This window comes from Microcaecilia unicolor, chromosome 4, assembly GCF_901765095.1.
Source record: "Microcaecilia unicolor chromosome 4, aMicUni1.1, whole genome shotgun sequence".
NCBI classification, from domain to species: domain Eukaryota; kingdom Metazoa; phylum Chordata; class Amphibia; order Gymnophiona; family Siphonopidae; genus Microcaecilia; species Microcaecilia unicolor.
The window spans coordinates 233,225,715-233,246,808 of record NC_044034.1 but is presented as its reverse complement, the minus strand read 5'-3'; the positions used below and the strand labels follow the sequence as shown (position 1 = coordinate 233,246,808).

The 21,094-nt window shown below is 44.7% G+C and overlaps 1 protein-coding gene across 2 annotated transcripts in view; it reads left to right on the top strand.

Moving 5' to 3' along the window:
- Positions 1 to 2,955: 2,955 nt before the first annotated feature.
- The window catches only part of NEPRO (nucleolus and neural progenitor protein), a 108,879-nt gene continuing 90,740 nt past the window's right edge, over positions 2,956 to 21,094 (top strand). Inside the window, exons 1-4 of one of the 2 annotated variants that reach the window (XM_030201325.1) lie at positions 2,956 to 3,373; positions 10,272 to 10,426; positions 10,547 to 10,623; positions 16,428 to 16,559. In XM_030201325.1, the coding sequence (XP_030057185.1) occupies positions 3,289 to 3,373; positions 10,272 to 10,426; positions 10,547 to 10,623; positions 16,428 to 16,559 (449 nt within the window). In that variant the 5' untranslated portion in view covers positions 2,956 to 3,288. The remainder of the gene's footprint in view (positions 3,374 to 10,271; positions 10,427 to 10,546; positions 10,624 to 16,427; positions 16,560 to 21,094) is intronic. The other variant, XM_030201324.1, reaches the window with a different exon arrangement.

Below are 21,094 nucleotides of genomic sequence, written 5' to 3'. Positions count from 1 at the left end.
TCCCCTCTATTCATCCCTATCCAGCAATTTCCCTCTCTCTCCGAGTCCTGCCCTCCCAATCCATGCCCATCCATGCTCCTCTGTCCCCTGCCCCCTCCATTTTTCCCTTTCCAGCAATTGCCCTCTCTCCCTGAGCCCTGCCCTCCCAATCCATGCCCATCCATGCTCCTCTGTCCCCTGCCGCCTCCATTCATCCTTTTCCAGCAAGTCCCCTGTCTCCCTTCCATGACCCCCCCTCGCATCCATGCTCCTCTCTCTCCCATGTCCCAGCCTGGGCCGCCCTCTTCTTCCCCCCCCCCCTTCGCATCCATGCTGTCGTTCCTCCCTTGCCCTCCCGCTCCCATTGTTGTACTTTAGTGGCCACCCTCTTCTCTCCCCCAACATGGTTTTTTTTTGTTTTTTTCTTGTTTTTAAATTTACCTCCGTGGCGGTTCCGGCAGCGAAGCGTCAGGGAAGGAGGCGGTGCTCCCGACGTCTAGGTTTCCCTTCGCTGTGTTCCGCCTTCTTTTGACGTCATCCTTGACGTCAGAAGAAGGCGGAACACAGCGAAGGGAAGGCTAGACGTCGAGAGCGCCGCCTCCTTCCCTGACGCTTCGCTGCCGAGCGTTGCGATTGGTTGAGTGTCATTGCTCCGCCCTCGACGTCATCACGTTTGACGCGTGGGCGGGGCAGACACAATGCGATCTCACCCCCTTCACTTAGAATGTTGGCTAACAGAGGCTTCAGAACGTTGGAGGTGCGTTTTATATAGAGAGATGACATTCATATCCAACATTTAACATGCATTAGGTTGAAACCAGGGAGCATTTGAAAGCTTTATTTTTTTTTCCTGTACCTAGATCAAAAGAGAAAGATGGTTGTCCCTGAAATATGCTCAAACAACAGAATATTCCATTTCTGTATCTAAAGATAAACTTCTACAAAACAGATAATATGATTCCATGTGCCCCAATGAAAGGAGAATTTAATTCTACTTCCGCTTAATTTCAATGTATTCCATCATCTTTATAACACTAGGCTTCCCAAGCAGATTATAACAACAGTTAGGAGATCCTGTTTCCTGATGGGTTCATCTTAACTGAAATCTGGCCATCTGTATACAATACAGTGTATTTATTTAGTTTTTAGTGTAGAAAAATGAGCACAAAATAGAATTTAAAATTGCTGTTTCAACCAGCTATAATAATTTTTAAGCTGTTTTAGTGATATTCAATTGTTAATTCATGATATTTATATCTACACTAGTAAAAAAGGCCTGTTTCTGACACAAATGAAACGGGCGCTAGCAAGGTTTTCCTCGGAGTGTGTATGTTTGAGAGAGTGTATGTGAGAGTGACTGTGTGTGAGAGAGAGTGAGTCTGGGTGCGAGTGTGTCAGTGTGTGTGTAAGAATGAGTGTGTGTGCAAGTGCGTATGTGAGACACAGTGTGAGAGTGTGTGTTTCACACAGATACAGTGTGTGAGACACAGACTCTCTGTGAGACTGAGGGTATGAGACCAAGAGAGTGTATGAGTGACTGTGTGACACATAGAGTGAATGTGATACAGTGTGAGACATAGAGTGTGTGAGAGTGAGAGAGAGTGTGTGTGTGACAGAGATACCTCCCCCCTCTGGTGTCAGCCCCCCCCCCCCCCCTCTCTGGTGTCTGAGCGTTACTGTGCAGGATGTTGAGCTCTGGCTGTGCTTCAAGGAACTGACCAATCCTATTTAATAGAATGCACCTCCAATATTCTAAAGCGGAGAAACCTTGTGTGGTTGGTCACTTGAACCTGGAAGCACTGATGTCAATTCAGGAGATGGATACAGAGGGCAGGAATGCCTCAGCCATGCAGTCAGCTTCAGAATGTTGGAGGTGCGTTTTATTATATAGGAAGCTTTCAAATTAATTAAAAAGCTGTCCACTAAGTAAAAAAAAAAAAACAACTAAAAAAAACTTTTGTCTTCCATCTTTTAAGGCAATGCCTATCCAGTTGAAACAGCTTTAGACTTGTTACAGATGGACCATTGGACCAAATAAAAAAAAACCGACAATGGGGATGCAGCAGGTTTGCTTGCTTTGTTTTTAGTGAACGGGAATGACGGCTGCACTGGGAAGGGGAATCTTAGATTGTCCTAATTGGCTGCCTTGCTTACAGTGGACTAGAATAGGCTCACTTTCACTTCCACTCCTGTTTATTAAACCTCCTAAGTTGACTGTAGTCCTCTACCGGGTCTCGCCCCCTTATGACGTACCATGCCTCCCAATCCAATCTCCTTGATTCCTCCTATGTTGTGGGGCGGGGTTAAGTGTAGAAGACAAAACGCGGTTTGGTTTCGTAAGTCTCAGCCAGTGTTGCCAGGTGGGCGGTTTTACCGCCCAATTGGGCGGTTTTCCGCGACCCGCCGCGGGAAATTTTTGCCCGCGGCGGGTTGCGGTTTTTTGGGCTGGTTTTTGTGCTTCGGGCGGTTTTTTTCGGCCGCGGGGGGGCGGGGTTAATGACGTTTTTGGGTGGGGTTAATGACGTTTTGGGCGGGGTTAGTGACGTGGGAGGCGGGCCGATGACGTGGGAGGCGGGGCCGATGACGGGGAGGCGGGGTCGATGACGTAAGAGGCGGGGCCGATGACGGGGAGGCGGTGCCGGTGACGTGGGAGGCGGGGCCGGTGACGGCGGGGGCGGGGTTGATGACGGCGGGGGCGGGGGTGATGACGCGGGGGCGGGGGTGTCAGGGGCGGGGTTTGTGTTTGGGCGGTTTTTGGGCTGTTTTTTGGGCTCCAGTGGGCTGGAAAAAAATTTTCCACCTGGCAACCCTGGTCTCAGCTCAGCAGCTGCAGCAGTAGTACCTGGGCTGGGACTTTTCACACATACTGAAACCAGCAGCGCAGGCAGAAAAAAAAAAAAAGAGGACTTTTTTTTTTTAAGGTTGTGTCCTTAAAGTCCTGGAAATACTTTTTTTTGTTTAACCTAGGCCCAAGAAACAGTCTTGGGTGAAGATAGTTAAAAAAAGATGTGGGGAAAAAAAAAGATAGCTACAGAGATTAAAAAATCCCGGCCACCCACAGATACGAGCCTTTATATTTAAAAAAAAAAATCAGGTCTTGACAATGCTTATGCTAAAATATATAGCCTAAGCTAAAGTATGGGTTTTAGCCTTCAGCTTTCAAACTAGTATCCGCCTATTTTGCCGGACTAGAAGCACCATGAAGTTTTGTCTCGCTGATCTTTCTTGATTCTACTAGTCTCGTCGCACGCCGATACCGTGGCCGAGCCGACTGGCCGTGCTTTATTTTAACTCCACCTTCTTCTGAAAATGGCGTCAGACATGTGGAATCGGGTAGTTATCAGTATCCCTGCGATCCAGCGGGCAGTTATAGCACCGAAAGATAAAGTTTCAGGTATTGGCATGTGTCATGTATGGTTTGTGCTACGTTCTATTAATGTAGCGCTTTCTGCGACAATAAAAAAAAAACGGCTGCCGCTTGAGAAGTTTGTAGTTGTTTCCATAGATTTTAGGGACACTTCTTTTTCTTAATGTAGTCTTGTCTACTAAGGATAGCAGAAACAGGGAAGTACGATCTATGTATATGTGTCAGCTTATTTAAAATCACTGTGTAAGCGAAAGACAAGCCAAAGTTCTCCGTCTTTTTTTCAGCGTTGCCAGATCGTGAAAAAATTTCCAGCCCAAAAGTAGCCCCCAAATAGCACAATATTAATATGAATATTAATAAGGTAATCAGAATCATAATCAGTATCAGCATAATTAGCACAATCAGCACCATAATTGGCAGTAGCATCATAATTAGCACAAATTCATAATCCAACCATCCACCCACCCACAAAACGAAAGGAGCAAGTTCCCACCACAAACCATCTCTTTTGATCTAGGCACAGGAAAAAAGGATTTGACCTTTTCCTAGGTTTCAACCTAAATCCTAAATCATGTTTAAGTAAATAGATAGAAACTCTGATTCTTATAACATGGTGTCTGTTTTAGTGACCCTTTACCAGGAGAAAAAAAAATCTCTTTACGATACGATACAACACAACACAACACGTGCTGCTAGGGTGTCCCTGTAACCAGCCCCTCCAAATGACACACTGATTATTATTTATAACAAATTACTACTCAATCTATGAAAAGTTATACTTTCTCTGTGTATAGCCATATGCTGCACAAGCTGATGTGTTTGAAAATATAAGTGAGATTAAATAAAAATTTTACCAACAATAAAGCAAGACAGTGTAGGTGCAACAGCTCATAGCTCCATTCCGGTTCCTCCCTCCTCCTCCTCCATCCTGGCTCCTGGACTCATTGCACTTTCTGCCTCTGCCCTCTGGTGGTGGTCGTGGGTCCCCTTCTGATGATCTGGTCTCATACTCAGAGTGGAGAGCAGATCAGGAGGGGGCCTGCCACCAGAACGTCTGTCATCTGTATCTTGCCCCTTGCCTCCTTTGATCTTTCACTGACTGATAACTACTTAAGCGCAGCATAGCCGCGCAAGCCACGAGAGGAGAGTACAGAAAAAAAAGGCGCACTGTGAAGCAGCAATTGAAAGGGCCAGATCTCGCTTCCTATTGATCCAATTAGGACCAATAGGAAGGTAGCAGTAAATGAGGAGCCAACCAGCGGGCCAAAAAAAAAAATCCCAACCTGGACAAAAAATAGCCCAAAAAGCTGCAACCTGCAGGCATTCAAATAAGCCACAGAGAGGAGTGGGAACTGGCAACTTTATACTTGGCAGTAACACAAAGACACCACCCTTTTTTTGACTAGCGTTTTCCTCCCAAACTTTTCTATTTTCAGCTCATTTGAAACTGGCTAGGATTTTGCTCTGTGACCTCTTATTTACCATGAGCTGTTGTCTTTGCTTTATATTTCCAACCCCCCCCCCCCCCCCCCCAGCTTCACACTTAGAGGAGAAGTTACTAAGTTGCTGTAAAGTTGGCATTGCACAGGGTAGCAACTCCTGCTGTATATCCTATATAATAATTTGCACCTCCGTCTGGCTGCCTGGGTTTGTAACACAGTTCCTATTGGTCCGCCTTGGGGATGACGTCACAGGGTGGACCAATGGGAAGTGAGAGGGAAGGGAACCCAGCAGCAGCCACCCGAGGTGAGTAAATAAACGCCCCTCCCTCCCCGAGTTCCATGATCCCCTCCCTCCTTCCCTCCACTCCCGTCTGTTCGAGTTCCACGGGCCGCGACGGCCCCACTCCCGTTCGAGTTCCACGCCCCCTCTCCTCCGATTGCCACGCCCCCTCTCCCATTTCCGCCGTCCAGCGCCTCCCTCTCTCTGTCGCCTCCGAGTGCAAGGATGACGTGTGCGGGTGCCCCAGCCCTTCCTAAGTGGCAGCTGCTGTTTAAAAAGTTTTAACTCATGCTCGGCCGGCAACACTGAAGTCCACAGTCCAGCAAGTACAGACGCCGCTTCAGAAAGGCTGTGGTTTCCCTTCTGTTTGAGCTGTTCCTCTGGTCCCGCCCTTCCGCAAACAGGAAATGAGGGCGGGACCAGAGGAACAGCTGAAACAGATGCCTCTCTATAAGACTCTGGTAAGACCTCATTTAGAATATTGTGTACAATTCTGGAGACCACACCTTCAAAAAGATATAAACAGGATGGAGTCGGTCCATAGTGCAGCTACTAAAATGGTCAGTGGTCTTTGTCATAAAGCGTATGGGGACAGATTTCAGTATGTATACTTTAGAAGAGAGGTGGGAAAGGGGGAGATATGATAAATACCTTTGCGGCTTAAATACACAGGAGGCGAGTCTCTTTCAATTGAAAGGAAGATCTGAATTGAGGGAGTATAGGATGAAGGTGAAAAGAGAAAGATTCAGAAGTATCCTGAGGAAATACTTTTTCATGGAAAGGGTGGTGAATTCTTGGAACAGCCCCGGTGGAAGTGGTGGAGCCAAAAACAGTATTGAATTCACGAGAGTTTGGGACAACTAGATAAGATCTCTAAGTAAGTGATAGGAAGAGTAATTGACATGGATGGGAAAACTGGATACGCCATATGGTCTCTATCTGCCTGCATGTTTCTGTATTTCTTTGTTGTTGCAGCCCTCAAAACTTCCTGGAGGCCATCATCAGAAACAGTGTTAATGGGGCGACTGTCCTTGGCTATCCACCTGGCGATATCATTTTGAAAGTTTTCATTTTTAATTGGATCCATTGGCTTCATCTGACTCTTTTCTTGTAACTGAAGTAGGGTAGGCTGATGTTGACTAGAAGTAGAAACCTTTGATGATTGTTCTTATTGGGATGAAGAAAACGCATGTTTAGTGCGGACATGGTAGGATAGAGATGATGTACTGCAATGAGACTTGAATTTGCCTTTGGCAAACAGTGATTTGTCAGTTTTTTAATCTTTGAAGGTAAAGTGACCATTAAGCAGCAGCTTCCTATTCAGTTCCATTGGGCTAGACAAAAAAAAAAAAATTTAATTTGGCAAAAGTCAACTATCACTATTTCAAATTTCAATTGCGTTTCCCCCCAGCCGCACCCCAGCATACAGCATAAATGTATGTAATAGTAGTAGTGTACCTAAATTAAATATCAAATTTGACGTTCCAATTGTAAATAAAAAGGGGAAGTTACCCAGCCCATGATGGTCAGTGAGTCTTTCTTTTGTTTTGTTTTTTTAAGAGGTAAGATCCTTCCCTTCCAAACTTCCCCCACTCCACTGATAATAGGGGCAGCCTTGCAGTACTTCAGTGGTAGGAGGAGGGAATCTTGCTTCTTTGGGGAGGGAGGGTGGGAGGGGCTATGTGCTACTTGGCAGGGGGTTGGTGACTGTAGGTGTAAATACAATTATAGAAAATCACTTTGTGAATAATACTCTGGACTTCTTTTTGCAAGGAGTATGACTGCACCTAATGTGGACCTAAGGTCCTAGCCAGGAGAGAATCTTGCTTCTTTGGGGAGGGATGGTGGGAGGGGCTATAGGCTACTTGGCAGGGGGGTTGGTAGCTGTAGGCGCAAATACAATTACAGAAAATCATTCTTCGAGTAATACTCTGGACTCGTTTTGCAAGGAGTATGACTGCACCTAACGTGTACCTAAGGTCCTAGCTGTGCTGTCCTCAAAGAAGGAATAATGCCAGTGTGGAAATATTTATTATAGATAATAAAAATTAGCAAATATGGCAAGCAAGATATAAAAATATACTGAGGATTACACAAAATATATATATATTTGGTTATACAATTACTATACTCCTGAGAAGAGATTACATGTTAGCAGCTATATTAATACATAAGAATAGCCATATTGGGTCGGACCAGTGGTCCATCTAGCCCAGTATCCTGCTTTCAACAGTGACCAATCCAGGTCACAAATACCTGGCAGAAACCCAATTAGTAGAACATTCCATGCTATCAATCCTGGGGCAAGCAGTGGCTTCCCCTTTGTCTAGCTCAATAACAGACTATGGACTTTTCCTCCAGGAACCTTCTCTTGTTAATATCCCCTTAACTTTAACTTGTTAACATGAGTAACAGGTTTATGTACAAGAAATCCCTAATTGACTGGGATCCCCAAAGGCAAATTGATTGCTACCATATGTGACCGTGTATTTGCAAGAAACTTTAAGAAAAAAAAGACCCTACTGTGACTAAAACCTTGGGCTTCAGCCATAAGAAGGTTCTTCTATGTAATTGTGTTGATCTGGCCATATCTGGGAACAGAACTAGCTTGTCCACAAAAAGGTACTTGTATCTTAGCAAAATACAGCTTCAAACTAGAGAGCTTTTTATATTCAGATATTCTCTAGCAAGCACTTCTTGAGAAGATTCCAGAAATCTGGAAATGTCCAGACTGTCCGATGATACAGTGGAATCTGAGCGCCTCCTTTCATAAGTACATATACTGGGACAGACCGAAGATCCATCAAGCCCAGCATCCTGTTTCCAACAGTGGCCAATCCAGGTCCCAAGTACCTGGCAAGATCCAAAAAGAGTGGAACAGATTTATGCTGCTTATCCTAGAAATAAGCAGTGGATTTTCCCAAGTCAATCTTAATAATGGCTTATGGACTTTTCATTTAGGAAGTTATCCAAACTTTTTAAAACCCTGCTAAGCTAACTGCTTCTACCACATTCTTTGGCAACAAATTCCAGAGTTTAATTGCATACTGAGTGAAGAAATGCTTTCTCTGGTTTGTTTTAAATTTACTGTTTAGTAGCTTCATTGTGTTCCTTCTAGTCCTAGTATTTTTGGAAAGAGTAAACAAGTCATTTACATCTACCTGTTCCACTCCACTCAGTATTTTATAGACCTTTATCATATCTTCACTCAGCCCTCTCTTCTCCAAGCTGAAGAGCCCTACTTGCTTTAGCCTTTCCTCATAGGGAAGTCATCCCATCCCCTGTTATCATTTTTGTTGCCCTTCTCTGTACCTTTTCTAATTCTGCTATATCTTTTTTGAGATGTAATGACTAGAATTGCACACAGTATTCAAGGTGCGGTCGCACCATGGGACAATACAAGGGCATTATAACATTCTCATTTTTGTTTTCCATTCCTTTCCTGTAATTCCTAACATTCTTTTTGCTTTCTTAGCCGCTGCTGCACACTGAGCAGAGGGTTTCAACGAATCATCAACAAGACAAGATCACGGAGACTTTGGCTATGCTTAAGCCTCCTGCAGTGGGCCTTTCAGAGCCCTGAGGCATTTTCTGCTCCATAGGGCCCTTATCCGCTTGATGAGGCCAGAGCGGGAGTCCTCATATGGTCCCCTCAAAATTGCCAGGGCTGTTGCTTATCTATATGCCTACACTCAGGAGGTTGTGAAGTGTTTAATCTTCCTAAGGGTGAATGCCTTGGTTACAGTGTTTATGCAGGTGACTGTTGTACCTGTTCTCAAGGGGGCTTGGCCCTAAGGGTGCTCCATGAAAAGAATGTGCAGCAGCGGCTCCACCTGACTTTTTTGGTGGGGAATCCAGCATTCAGGCTGCTATTTGTGGCGGTTATGTAGTTCCATGCTGCGTTGGTTCTAGCAGTTGCCGAAATCCCTGGAAATTTCTCACCTGGAGTACAGGATGGCCTTTTGGGCAGATGTTCTATTTGATTTGGTCAGTCTGGTTTCCCACTCAGTGGCTAAGTCGGGTTGCTATTGATTGTGGCTTTGGCACTGCATGTGAGTGCGGCTTTCAAGAAGCTTTTGAGTCAGCTGCCCTTAGGGGGCTCTTGCTCTTGGGTGTTGACTGGGAGACATTGGTGAAGGATATGGGAGAAGCATGGCTCTCCAGCTCCCTGAGCTGCGCAAGAGTGCATAGTGATCCTCGGCCTCAATGGGGTGGGCCGGCACCCTTTGACCCAAGTGGGGGGCAGAGTAGGTCCTTCAAGCAGGGGTCCTTTTGAGACTACAAGCAAGTTGAGCAATTTTTATCACATAACTTTGCCATTAAATAATATTGACTAGTCATTCATTGAATTTTATTTTATTTTTTTTCATAAGCACTGTAGTTTGTAATATGTAATTCCATTTCTAACTCTAATTCCACTACCAGGATGAAAACCTTTCTGTTGTATGGATTTGATACATTAAATGAGAAAATACCCTCAAAGTCTTTTGTAGCCTTGGACCAACACAGTTTTGATATCAAAACATAAGTACAAGTAACAAAATTAGAGAATTTTTTATTTTCCTCGAAGATCCCCCAAAGTATATTGTCCACTGCAGGTAATTCTGTAACTGCTGATAATTATTTTAATTAGTTGTGTGCAAGCAAAAGTTTATACAAACTTTATAGGTCTTACTAATAGGTATTTATAGTATGTTTATGTTTATTGGAGATATTTAATATACTGCTTTTACTAACTATACTATGCCATACTTTGTATTATTTGAGTATTTTTACTGCTGTAATTGTCTATTGCTTATGTTTGATTTATTCTTACTGTACACCGCCTTGAATGAATTCTTTCAAAAAGGTGGTAAATAAATCCTAATAAATAAACTAGTAGTATATTTTTTGAACTAGATATGCACAAATTTTAAGAATCCTGTGCTTGCTGTGTGTGAACTGTAAATCCATCACTGTGGACTGACTGTTTTTCTTTTCTATTCTATGTTGTCTGTCATTCAGTTTCTAATCTGTTCTATTTTCTAAAAACTCACTCCATGTTGCACATTCCTAAATTAAAGTAAGACAGATGAAAATTAACCTGAAAGTGATAAATATAAAAAACAGAAAGGAAATAGTGGTACTTTAATTTATGGTACAAAGCTGCATGTTTTCTTATGACTGCATATAGAAATATCATTTAACATTTTTTTTCTTCCAGGTGAATTTCTTGTAGCTATTAATAAAGGATGTCAGAATGTTAAACTACTGCTGAAGAATAAAACTTTGGAAACAGAAGCTAAAATCTTGCACGCCATTTTGTATATATTCCATAACAGACTGTGCTTCCATAAAACATATTTGGCACTTAAACAGGTAAGGAAGAATACAAGGTATACTTAGCTGAATGAGATCTTGTTTTAGTGTCAGAAATAACATTTTATTTAAATATGCTAAGCGATAGTTGAAATTTATTTCACTTTAATTTTTTAACAGATTGAGCAGTGTTTGAAACGCTTAACTAGAATGAATTTGAAGGATTCCATTCAAGATTTATTAGAACTCTGTCCACAGTAAGTAGCGTACAGCATTGCATTTTACATGAAATGGCATAACAAATGCAGTCCTTACTTTTTCTTATTGGCAGATGCTAGCTGTCATCTATGTGGGTAATTTCTGAGTGTTTATAGATGTGCATACAAGTACAGCACGTTCTTGCTATTCACAATGATATGGTTCATAAAAATAAACATTGCAAACACCGAAACAATGTCCATATGGGATAACAGGGGTTAGGTTCCAGCTATACCTATGTTTCCACAGAATCTCAGAAAGTGAATAAATTATTCCTATGAAGAAGAAAAACAGGGTTAGGTTCCTGCATGGGATAGCACGTAAAATTCTGTACTGGAACTCTTTTTTTTTTTTTTTTTTTTCCTACTGTACATGCTAAGGAAGCAGAACACACAGTATGTTGCATACAATTTTTTTATTTGCGGTATGTACAGTAGTAAATAAAGAAATTGCACAGAACAGTGCTGGAAAATAAACAGTGTACAGTATTGCACAACAGTAAGCAATTAGTGTACTCATGAACCAGTGCTGAATACTGTACTATGGTTTTGTCACCAGATTTTATGTTTATTTAACAAATTATTTCTTGCAAGTGGTAACATTATGAAACATTAAACCACCAACATTATGATAACAGTGTTTGAAAATACAGTATTACCTAAAGAACTAGAATGCTAGAGATCTGCTTGCGAGGTAGACCGAGATTTGCTCCTCCTGCATAGACGGAGATGATGAAGATGTCAATTCTGGCATGTCAACTTCTGTCAGATCGACCTCTGGAGAGGGACAGCCTTGCACCTCCAGAATGGTAGTAGATGATGGAGACATTGATGCTGGGGGGTCGATTTCTGGTGCCTGGGTCTCACAACTCGTTGACTGAATAAATTGTCAGCCTTGTCTGTTTGGCTTTCCTTCTCAAGCCATCCCAAGCTATGCCAACATAATCAATTATGTTGTGTATTGTCACTATCTTCTAGTAATCAAGCATGGTGGTTTCCTTGTCGACATGTAAAGCCTCCTGCATATAGTGGCACTTGAAAGCATTCATTATTCCTTGATGAAGGGGCTGGATGATAGATGTTGTGTGCGGTGGGTCATGAAGAGAATTTCAGCTTCGGGGTGTGCATTTTTGTGACAGTGTACTGGTGCATTATCCAAAATCAGCAGTACCTTAAAGGCAAGGTTTTTACAGTGGAGATAGTATTCAACTTCTGGAAAGAAACAGCTGTTGAGTCAATCCCATTATAAGTTGGACATCATCCAAGCTTTATGGTTCCATCTCCATGGACTGGCATGCAGTTCAGGTTCTTTCCTTTTAAGAGCAGAAGGATTTTAGGCTCTGTAGACATTTGAAATCACCCTTGGCATTGGCACACAATAACAGGGTGGCATGATCTTTAAATGCCTTAAAGCCAGGGGCTTTGGCTGCCATTTTCATTACATATGTCCATTTTCCAGTCTGCCTGTAAAACAAGCCAGTCTCATCAACATTGAAGACCTGCTCTGGCACAAAACCCTTTTCTTCTTAGCAGGTATTTTAAAAATTCTTCTGCAACTTTGGTTATGATTCTGTTGGTATTTCTGCTAGTCAGACAAGGGAATGCTTGGGACCGCTCCTGATTGGTCTGTCAGGGGCTGGGCTGATGTCAGTCTGATCTACTTAAGCTCATCCCTCCCATCAACCTCTGCTTTGGCATTTTCTCCGATTCTGCTGAAGCCTTACCTGTGCTCTGTCTGAGCTATTTGCTCTGTGCTTGTGTGGAGTTGTTCTCCTATGTTGGCTTGCAGTTTTCTATTGCTCTGTCCCTGCCTGCGTGTGTCTAATCACCTTTTTCACTACACCTGGGTTTCTCTCTTTGGCTCTGGTGCCGTGTGGTGAGTCCCTCTTCGTTCTGTTCCAGTCTGTTTGTTTTGCTTCCCTTCAGAGTTCCCTTCCTGCCGAGTTTGTTTCTGCTTGGCAGGTCCTGCCCTTTGTTTCTCTCCTTGGGGGTTGTTTGTTTGTTCTTTCATTGTACTCCCAATTACCCATTGTCTGCAGTGTTCCCTGCCTCTAGTTATTGTCTGTATGCTGACCGTGGTTTAACCCTTTGTCTGCAGAGCTTCTCTGCTTCTGGCAGTTCTGTTTATTGCAGTTCCCGGTGTGACTGTTTTAGTCCTTTCTTTGTTGTATTACAGAACTAAGAGGCAGATGCACTAAACGTTTTTCATCGTTAAATGAGCCCTCGGGGAAGAATTTCCGATCCTTTCCATGCACTTAAGCCTATTTTCCGACGACAGTAGCAGCTAACGAAAACGGAATGGAGATGAGCAATTAGTGTGAAAACCCCATTGAAACGACATGCACTAACCTTTTCCGATTGCCTTTACGCAGGAAAAAGGCAGGAAAACTAACGAGAGGTCTGGACCTCTCGTTAGGACAGCTCTGTGCCAGGAAAAAGTGTTAAGTGAAAAAATAAACAAACTTTGAGCCAATCCCAGCGCATTAGCAGAGCTAAAAGCGCTGTGATTGGTCCAAAGAACCTCAGAAAACACATAAAAAAATAAAACTAAAAAAAGGATCGGGAGGGGGCAAGGGCGCTCATCAGGAGCGTCCTGTACGGACGGCCTTGCCCCCCCCCCCCCCCCGCCGCTGCTCCCCACTTTCCGCCGCTCCCCCCACCCCGAAAAAGCAAAATTGTAGCAGCCCCTGCCCCCCTCCCTTCCTCACTACTCTCAGCTCCGCCTCCCGACATCCTCCGTCTGTGCCCCGCCCCCTTTGGGGGTCGTCGCCGCCATTCCCCTTCTCCATCGGGCCCCCCTCCCTCTTACCGGGCCCGTGCAGCGCCTCTCTCCTCTGTCCGAAGGCGCTGCACGGGCAAGAAGAACGCTGAATCAGCTGATGCCTGCCTTCGCGATAGAGCGTCTTTCTCCTCCTGCGCCCGCCCCTGTCTGACGTCAGTGTTACTGACGTCAGACAGGGGCGGGCCCAGGAGGAGAAAGACGCTCTATCGCGAAGGCAGGCATCAGCTGATTCAGCGTTCTTCTTGCCCGTGCAGCGCCTTCGGACAGAGGAGAGAGGCGCTGCACAGGCCCGGTAAGAGGGAGGGGGGCCCGATGGAGAAGGGGAATGGCGGCGACGACCCCCAAAGGGGGCGGGGCACAGACGGAGGATGTCGGGAGGCGGAGCTGAGAGTAGTGAGGAAGGGAGGGGGGCAGGGGCTGCTACAATTTTGCTTTTTCGGGGTGGGGGGAGCGGCGGAAAGTGGGGAGCAGCGGCGGGGGGGGGGGGGCAAGGCCGTCCGTACAGGACGCTCCTGATGAGCGCCCTTGCCCCCTCCCGATCCTTTTTTTAGTTTTATTTTTTTATGTGTCAATTCAATTTGCCATGTGCTTGTGATTTGACTGTTTGTGGCATGCGCAGAGCAGCTAACATAACGCTTGGCTGCTCTGCGCATGATTTGGGGGCCGATTAACGATGTGTATTGTGATTCTTTGATACATTGTACGTTTCAATACCGATTCCAGCATGTGTGACTTTTTTTTTTGGTGCATTTTTCGTTATTTTAAAATCGTTAGGGACTTTAACGATTTAGATTTTTTTACGTTTGGTTGCTGCATCTGCCTCCAAGAGGCTAGATGCATCAACCAAACGTTAAAAAATCTAAATCGTAAAAGTGCTTAACGAATTTGAAACAACGAAGAATGCACAAAAAAAACAGTTCAGAAATGTTCGGTGCGGTATTGAAAAGTACAATGTATCAAGCATACGTTATCCCCGTCCTTAATTTGCTCCTTAAGCAAGCGCAGAGCAGCCACAAACGTATTAAACCTACGTAGGTTGCTTACGTCAGACTGGGGCGTGCGAGGGGGGGATCCCGACCTGCAAGCCTTTTAGCTGTCTGATCTAGCAGAAGAGTGCAGTTGAAGATAACTCTAAAAAGAACAACTGACCCCTTTTGTAACAAAGACCTCTTTGCAGTTTGTTTACAGTACTGAGAAAATTGGCTTTAGGGTGTTAATTTTCAAAGCTGTTGGAGCTATAGAAATGCTAAGTAGTAGTAGTAGTAGAAGGGGAGAGACAGGATTTTTAAGCTGCTGGGAGAAGCAGTATGTTTTGTTTGTAATGATGCAGGAGAAAGCGGAGAGCCACGTGTTTGTGTTTGTATCTCACTTTTCTTTTTAAACATGCTGGCTTGGATTTTTATGGTGCAGGGGGCCTTAACGACAGGTCTGAGCACACGTAAAATTTCTGATGGTAAATGATTCGTTGCAATCATTGGTATGGTTAATGCATTCCGAATTGTCCACATTTCAATGGTAGTTTCTCCTTTGCATTCCGTTTTCGTTAGCTGCTTGCTTCGTAGGAAAAAGGCCTTTAATGCATGCAACGGTTAGGAATTTCCTTCCTTAAAGGGTTGTTAGAGGGTCGTTAAGGTTTAGTGCATCTAGCCCCTTGTCCCTTTCTGTGCTGGTGTGTGTGTTAGGCTCTGCACTCCATTTTACAGACTTTTCCCTTCCCTGTTTGCTGAGGGTCTCTGCCTACAGTATCTTATGACAGTCCCTCACTTTCTTGTGTGTGGTGGGCTATAGCTTGACGGGTTTCTGTGTATGCTTCCCTTCCTCCTTGATTACCAGCACCGAAGGGGTTGCTGGTGCTCCCTCATTTAATCTCTTTCTCCCTTCCCTATGACTCGGTTCCAGTTAGGCCATGAGGCCCGCCTGATTGCCCTATCTTCCCTTTTCTGTGGTGCAGGTGGGTTGCTGCGTGTGTGTGTATAGGGCTTGGTAGCTGTGGTAGTGTAGTGCCTGCTTGGCCCGCCCTCTGCCTTGGCCTAACCCCTACACTAGGCCTCGGCCGGTGCCCAAGGGCTTACAACAAGACTAACAACTTCGTTGTCAGCTGAACCTGCCTCGCCGGACAGGCTTACATTTTTAAGCGCATATCGCCTTTTAAAATGCGCAAGCCAGCCAGAACTAGCAGAAAAGGGTTTCACATTTTCCTGGCTCTGGGTAATGTGTTCTCTTTGGTTTTTATCCTCACAACAATGCTGTTCACTGTACGTTTTTTCTCTCCACAAATTTAACTGCTTTTCCATCTTGTCCATTGACTCATCACGAATCGCAGATGTTTTGGAACTTTCTGGTACAGCTTCATGAACAGACCAACGAATATCTTCCTCTTTTTACTGGATGGATCATATTGTTGATTCATTAACATTAAACTAATGGCCAACAGCAGAAATAGACATGCCAGAACGAAGTTTAATACAGTTATTTTGTCACTAATTTCTGTTGCTTAGAATTGGTAGCTTGCAACTCACTCCCTGGACGTTTGGTGGCAATTCCAGATGCAAATGCCAAAAAAGAGAGAGCAAAAGAAAAAAGCTGTTTTGAAATGCGCATGTCCATGAGTACAATAACAATGCGGTGCAAATGGCAAATTGCATCCTCTATTTGCACCTCCTTGGATGCGAGAAATAACAAATACTGATCACGCAAGTAGGGAGAATGCACTGTATGTGTACTGACAAGAGCACCCGTAACATTTGCTTGAACATTCCCAGAGGCAGCATTTCAGTGGAGCTGTGAGATATGTGCATATCCACGCAGAGTACACACAAAAAGTTGCCCCTGACTTGGAATGAATATGTCTTTGTGTGGATTCATTGGCACACTACTGAGCGTTATTCTAGGATCCTCTTGACATAAAACATGTCTTTTTCACATTTTTTATAGGTGCCCTATTATAAAATTATGTCTACATAAGATTACTGAGAATATGAATGATATATGTGACATCTTTTTTTTTGTCCCATCGTGTTAGGAAACCTGCATCACAACAAGGAAGTCAGTTCTTAGTTCCTAGCCAACCTGTTCTGGAATTGATATCTTTGAAGATTCTGGGAGGTTGCAAGCTACTGCTTCGCTTGTTGGACTGTTGTGGCAAAACCTTTCAGTATCCTTTGCTGTTTTCAAGCTTACTGGCTCAAAAATTAGTTTAATAAGCTGTAAAATCTATCTCCCAGTCTGCTTAGGTTTTTGTTAATGGAGTGATTTTGTTTTCTTATATTTAGGACCTGGCTTGCTAGTGCTGTTCCATCCCATATTATAAGCACACCCCTGATTTCCTGCAGCAGATTTTTCAAGATTTTGCTGCAACTATCTGATGCTTTTTATAAATGTGCATATATTTGCTTATTAAGTTATGGTGGTCTGGGTTTTTATTTTCATGGAGGTGGGTTTGGAAGGGTAATCATCAGTTACATATGGAGAAAGTCTGATTTACATGTCAAATGGGCATACACATGTAAGTAGTGATTTTAGAAAAGTTGACTTTTATGTGTATACCTGTGGCATACACTTTATTTGAAGGAGACATGTTCTGGGTATGGTTTGGGCAAGCATTAGAATTATACATGTAAATACATACATAGAGGACTAGGGAAGATACTGTCAAACCACCCCGCTAATAGTCTCCCAAGAAACTGTCATGCAAGTAGTGGCCTCCAGAAGTCGTTTGTAACTTGGTACTTGTGTATATGGGATTACCTGTATCTCTTATACATGTAAAATTAAAAAAATTTCAGCATTGGCATTTGTACCTACTCTGAGTCACTGGTGTTGGCTAACTTTTTGCTTGGATATATAGTTTGGAGCAGGGGCGTATCTGCGTGGGGCCACAGGGGCCTGGGCCCCCACAGATTTCGCCCTAGCTCCCCTCCTGCCGCCAACCCTCCCCCACTAATGTTGTTTACCTTTGCTGGCGGGGGACCCCAACCCCCGCCAGCCGCCGAGGTCTTCAAAGTTCTTGTTCGTCGTCCTCCGTGGCCATGCTGTACCCTGTTGATTTGGAGTCTGTCTGACGTCGCACCACGTTGTACGTGCGTACAACGTGTTGCGACGTCAGACAGACTCCGAATCAGCAGCGTACAGCATGGCCACGGAGGAGGACGACGGACAAGAACTTCGAAGACCTCGGCGGCTGGCGGGGGTTGGGGTCCCCCGCCAGCTGAAGAATTACTTTTAAAAGCAGGCGAAAGCGGACCTCGGCTGGCGGGGGTTGGGGTCCCCGCCAGCAAAGGTAAACAACGTCCGCGGGGGAGGGTTGGCGGCGGGAGAGGAGGTGGAAAGAGTCGGTGGCAGGGGGGGCTCTGGTAATGGCGGGGGGGGGAGTCGGTGGCAGGGGGGGCTCTGGCAATGGCGGGGGGGGGGGGTCGGTGGTGCCGGGGGGGGGCTAAATGTGCCCCCTCCCTCTGGCCCTGGCCCCCCCCCTACTGCCAGAGTCCAGATACGCCCCTGGTTTGGAGGAGTGATTGAGGAGGAAATTGGTATTAAAAATACCTGAAACAAAACAAAATGTGGTCTTTGGAGCACAGTTCCTTTATTGACTCCACTTGCCAAGTCTAGGACTTATATATTTAAATAGCAAAATCCAGAACTACTTTTACATAAAGATAGTAATTTTATAGGGGGTGCCTATGTAATCCTATTTTCAGGCCCTTATTTTATTTATTTATTTATTTATTTATTATTTGACTTTTCAAATTAAAGTTTATTGAAACAAAATAAAGCATGTACAGTAACAGTACCTTCAATGGAGCAAATTCCAAGTAAGGAAACTGTAACAAGGTTAACTTATATCTCAAATACTACCTCCATGCACCCAACCCCCCCCCCCCCCCCCCCCCAAGGAGGGAGAAACCCCGTTCAAGAATCAAGCAATGAAGGGTCAGGGTGTAAGGACCACTGCACATAAGGGTCCCAGATGTGGTGATAAGTCAGTATGTGACCTGTGTGCAAGGCTGTTAATGTAGACATCAGATGACTATAGTCCAACTTGGAAAAGAACACAGCGAAGGTGACAAGATGGATGGATGATGTCACCTTCGCTGTGTTCTTTTCTTGGTTTTTCCATTGCGGAGGTCCGCTTTCTTCTGTGTTTGCCGTTCTATAGTCCAACTTGACCAGGATCACACGAAGTCCAGGTAGAGTAGGCTGCTTCCATGCTGCTGCTAGCACCAACTTGCTGGCCACAAAAACTTGAGTGAACAGATGATGAGTAGAAGATTTCACTCCCTGCGGCTTAACATGTAGAAGGTAATGATCCGTTTTCATGGGGTAAGTAGTCTTGGTTAGGCTTGAAACAAATTTCAAAACATTAGTCCAAAATGTTTGAGCATGAGGACGAGCCCACCAAATGTGACACATATCCCCCTCTAGCCCACATTGGTGCCAACATAAAGCTGCCCCAAACGGAACATTCTGGCCAAACGTTGGGGGCTGTAGTACCAGCAACAGAGCATTTTGAACCCATTTTCCACTGAAGTATTAGATACGGATACCTTGAGTAAAGATTTAAACACCCGCTCTCGTTGTGTATATTCGTAAGGAACACCCAATGCCTTCTCCCACTTCAGTAGGTAGTACATGAGGTCTTATGATAGGAATGGAGAGCCCTATATAGTCTAGAAACACCTCCCCTTCCCCCTTCACTAACCATTGCTTGGTCAAGAAGGATCTCTGTTAAATTCAGCTCCCCTTTCGCCCTTTGTAAGACAAAATGTCACAGCTGATAGTACTGAAAAACATTGCAGGTGGGAAGCCCATACGTGTGCTGCATATTCTCAAAAGAAAGTAATTCCCCCTCCTCCCATACCTGTCCAAGCTTGAAGAAGCCTATTCAGACCCCTAATTTTATAAAGACAAGTAGTCACCTATTTGTTTATGAATAACTAGCATAAATGGCAGCAATTGCAACTATATTGCAGGTGCAGACAGTTGGACCTTTGCTTACAATATTTAAATGCACATGTAGATTTGTGTATTTTATAATTTGTGCATATATGTACACTTGCCCAACTCCACTCTTGTATATACCTAGCAGCAAAGTATGCACCATCATGTCATAGTTTGCAAGTCATAATTTTATGAAAGACTGTTTATGTGCATAATATGTGGAGGGGGATAATCGAACGGGGACGACCATCTAAGGGCACCCATCTCTGAGGACATCCCTGTGAAGGGGCGGGGCATCCCGTATTATCGAAACAAGATGGGCGCCCATCTTTCGTTTTGATAATACGGTCGAGGACGCCCAAATCTCAACATTTAGGTCGACCTAAATGTTGAGGTGGTCGACCTTAGAGATGGGCAACCTCGGTTTTCGCTGATAATGGAAACCAAGGACGCTCATCTCAAAAATGACCAAATCCAAGGCATTTGGTTGTAGGAGGAGCCAGCATTCGTAGTGCACTGGTCCCCCTTACATGCCAGGACACCAACCGGGCACCCTAGGGGGCACTGCAGTTGACTATAGAAATTGCTCCCAGGTGCATAGCTCCCTTACCTTGGGTGCTGAGCCCCCCAAAACCCACTCCCCACAACTGTACACCACTACCATAGCCCTTAGGGATGAAGGGGGGCACCTAGATGAGGGTACAGTGGGTTTCGGGTGGGTTTTGGAGGACTCACATTTACCACCACAAGTGTAACAGGTGGGGGGGGGGGGGGAAGGGCTTGGGTCTACCTGCCTGAAATGCACTGCACCCTCTAAAAACTGCTCCAGGGACCTGCATACTGCTGTGATGGAGCTGGGTATGACAGAGGCTGGAAAAAAATGTTTTTAAATTTTTGTTTTGGGTGGGAGGGGATTGGTGACCACTGGGGGAGTAAGGGGAGGTCATCCCTGATTCACTCCGGTGGTCATCTGGTCAGTTTGGGCACCTTTTCGAGACTTGGTCGTGAAAAAAAATGGACCAAGTAAAGTCGGCCAAATGCTTGTCAGGGACGCCCTTTTTTCCATTATCGGCCGAGGTCGCCCATCTGTTAAGCACGCCCCCGTCCCGCCTTTGGTACATTGCCGACACGCCACTGGGAACTTTGGTTGTCCCCGCGATGGAAAGCAGTTGAGGATGCCCAAAATCGGCTTTCGATGACCCTGAGAGAAGGATGCCCATCTCGAAAAAGGCATTATAAAATTATCCCAATGCAAAAGTTTGTTAATTTATTCAATCAATCAATCAATCAATCAATCAATCAATCATTAAGCCATAAAACCAACAATAGAGCCAAAATGTTATTGCAAAAAAACTGGAACTTATTTGGGTCAATATCCAAAGCAGTTTAAGTGGGCAGAAGAGGCTCTGGCTTGCTTATATCGTGCTCAGTGGGCTGGCCACCAATTTCAGTTGCAGTTAACTGGGCACTGCTGCTGAATATCGGCACTAACCATCCATTTCAAAAGTGGGCAGTAGAAAAGCATTTTGGAGGCAGAGTCGGAGAGGCGATGAGGGCTATGTGAGTGCCGGCAACATTTAGTGCCAGTTTCTACAAAGCTAAGTGACCAAACAGAACTGCATAAATAGCAGTCCTAACTTTGGTTGCTTAGTCAGTGCCGGTACCCGCATAGCTATCAGCTGGCACCTGCATAACGTCTGGGTTGACACTGCGTGTCCCCCTCCCCCTTTCCAGGTCGTCTCTGAAGTAGTATAC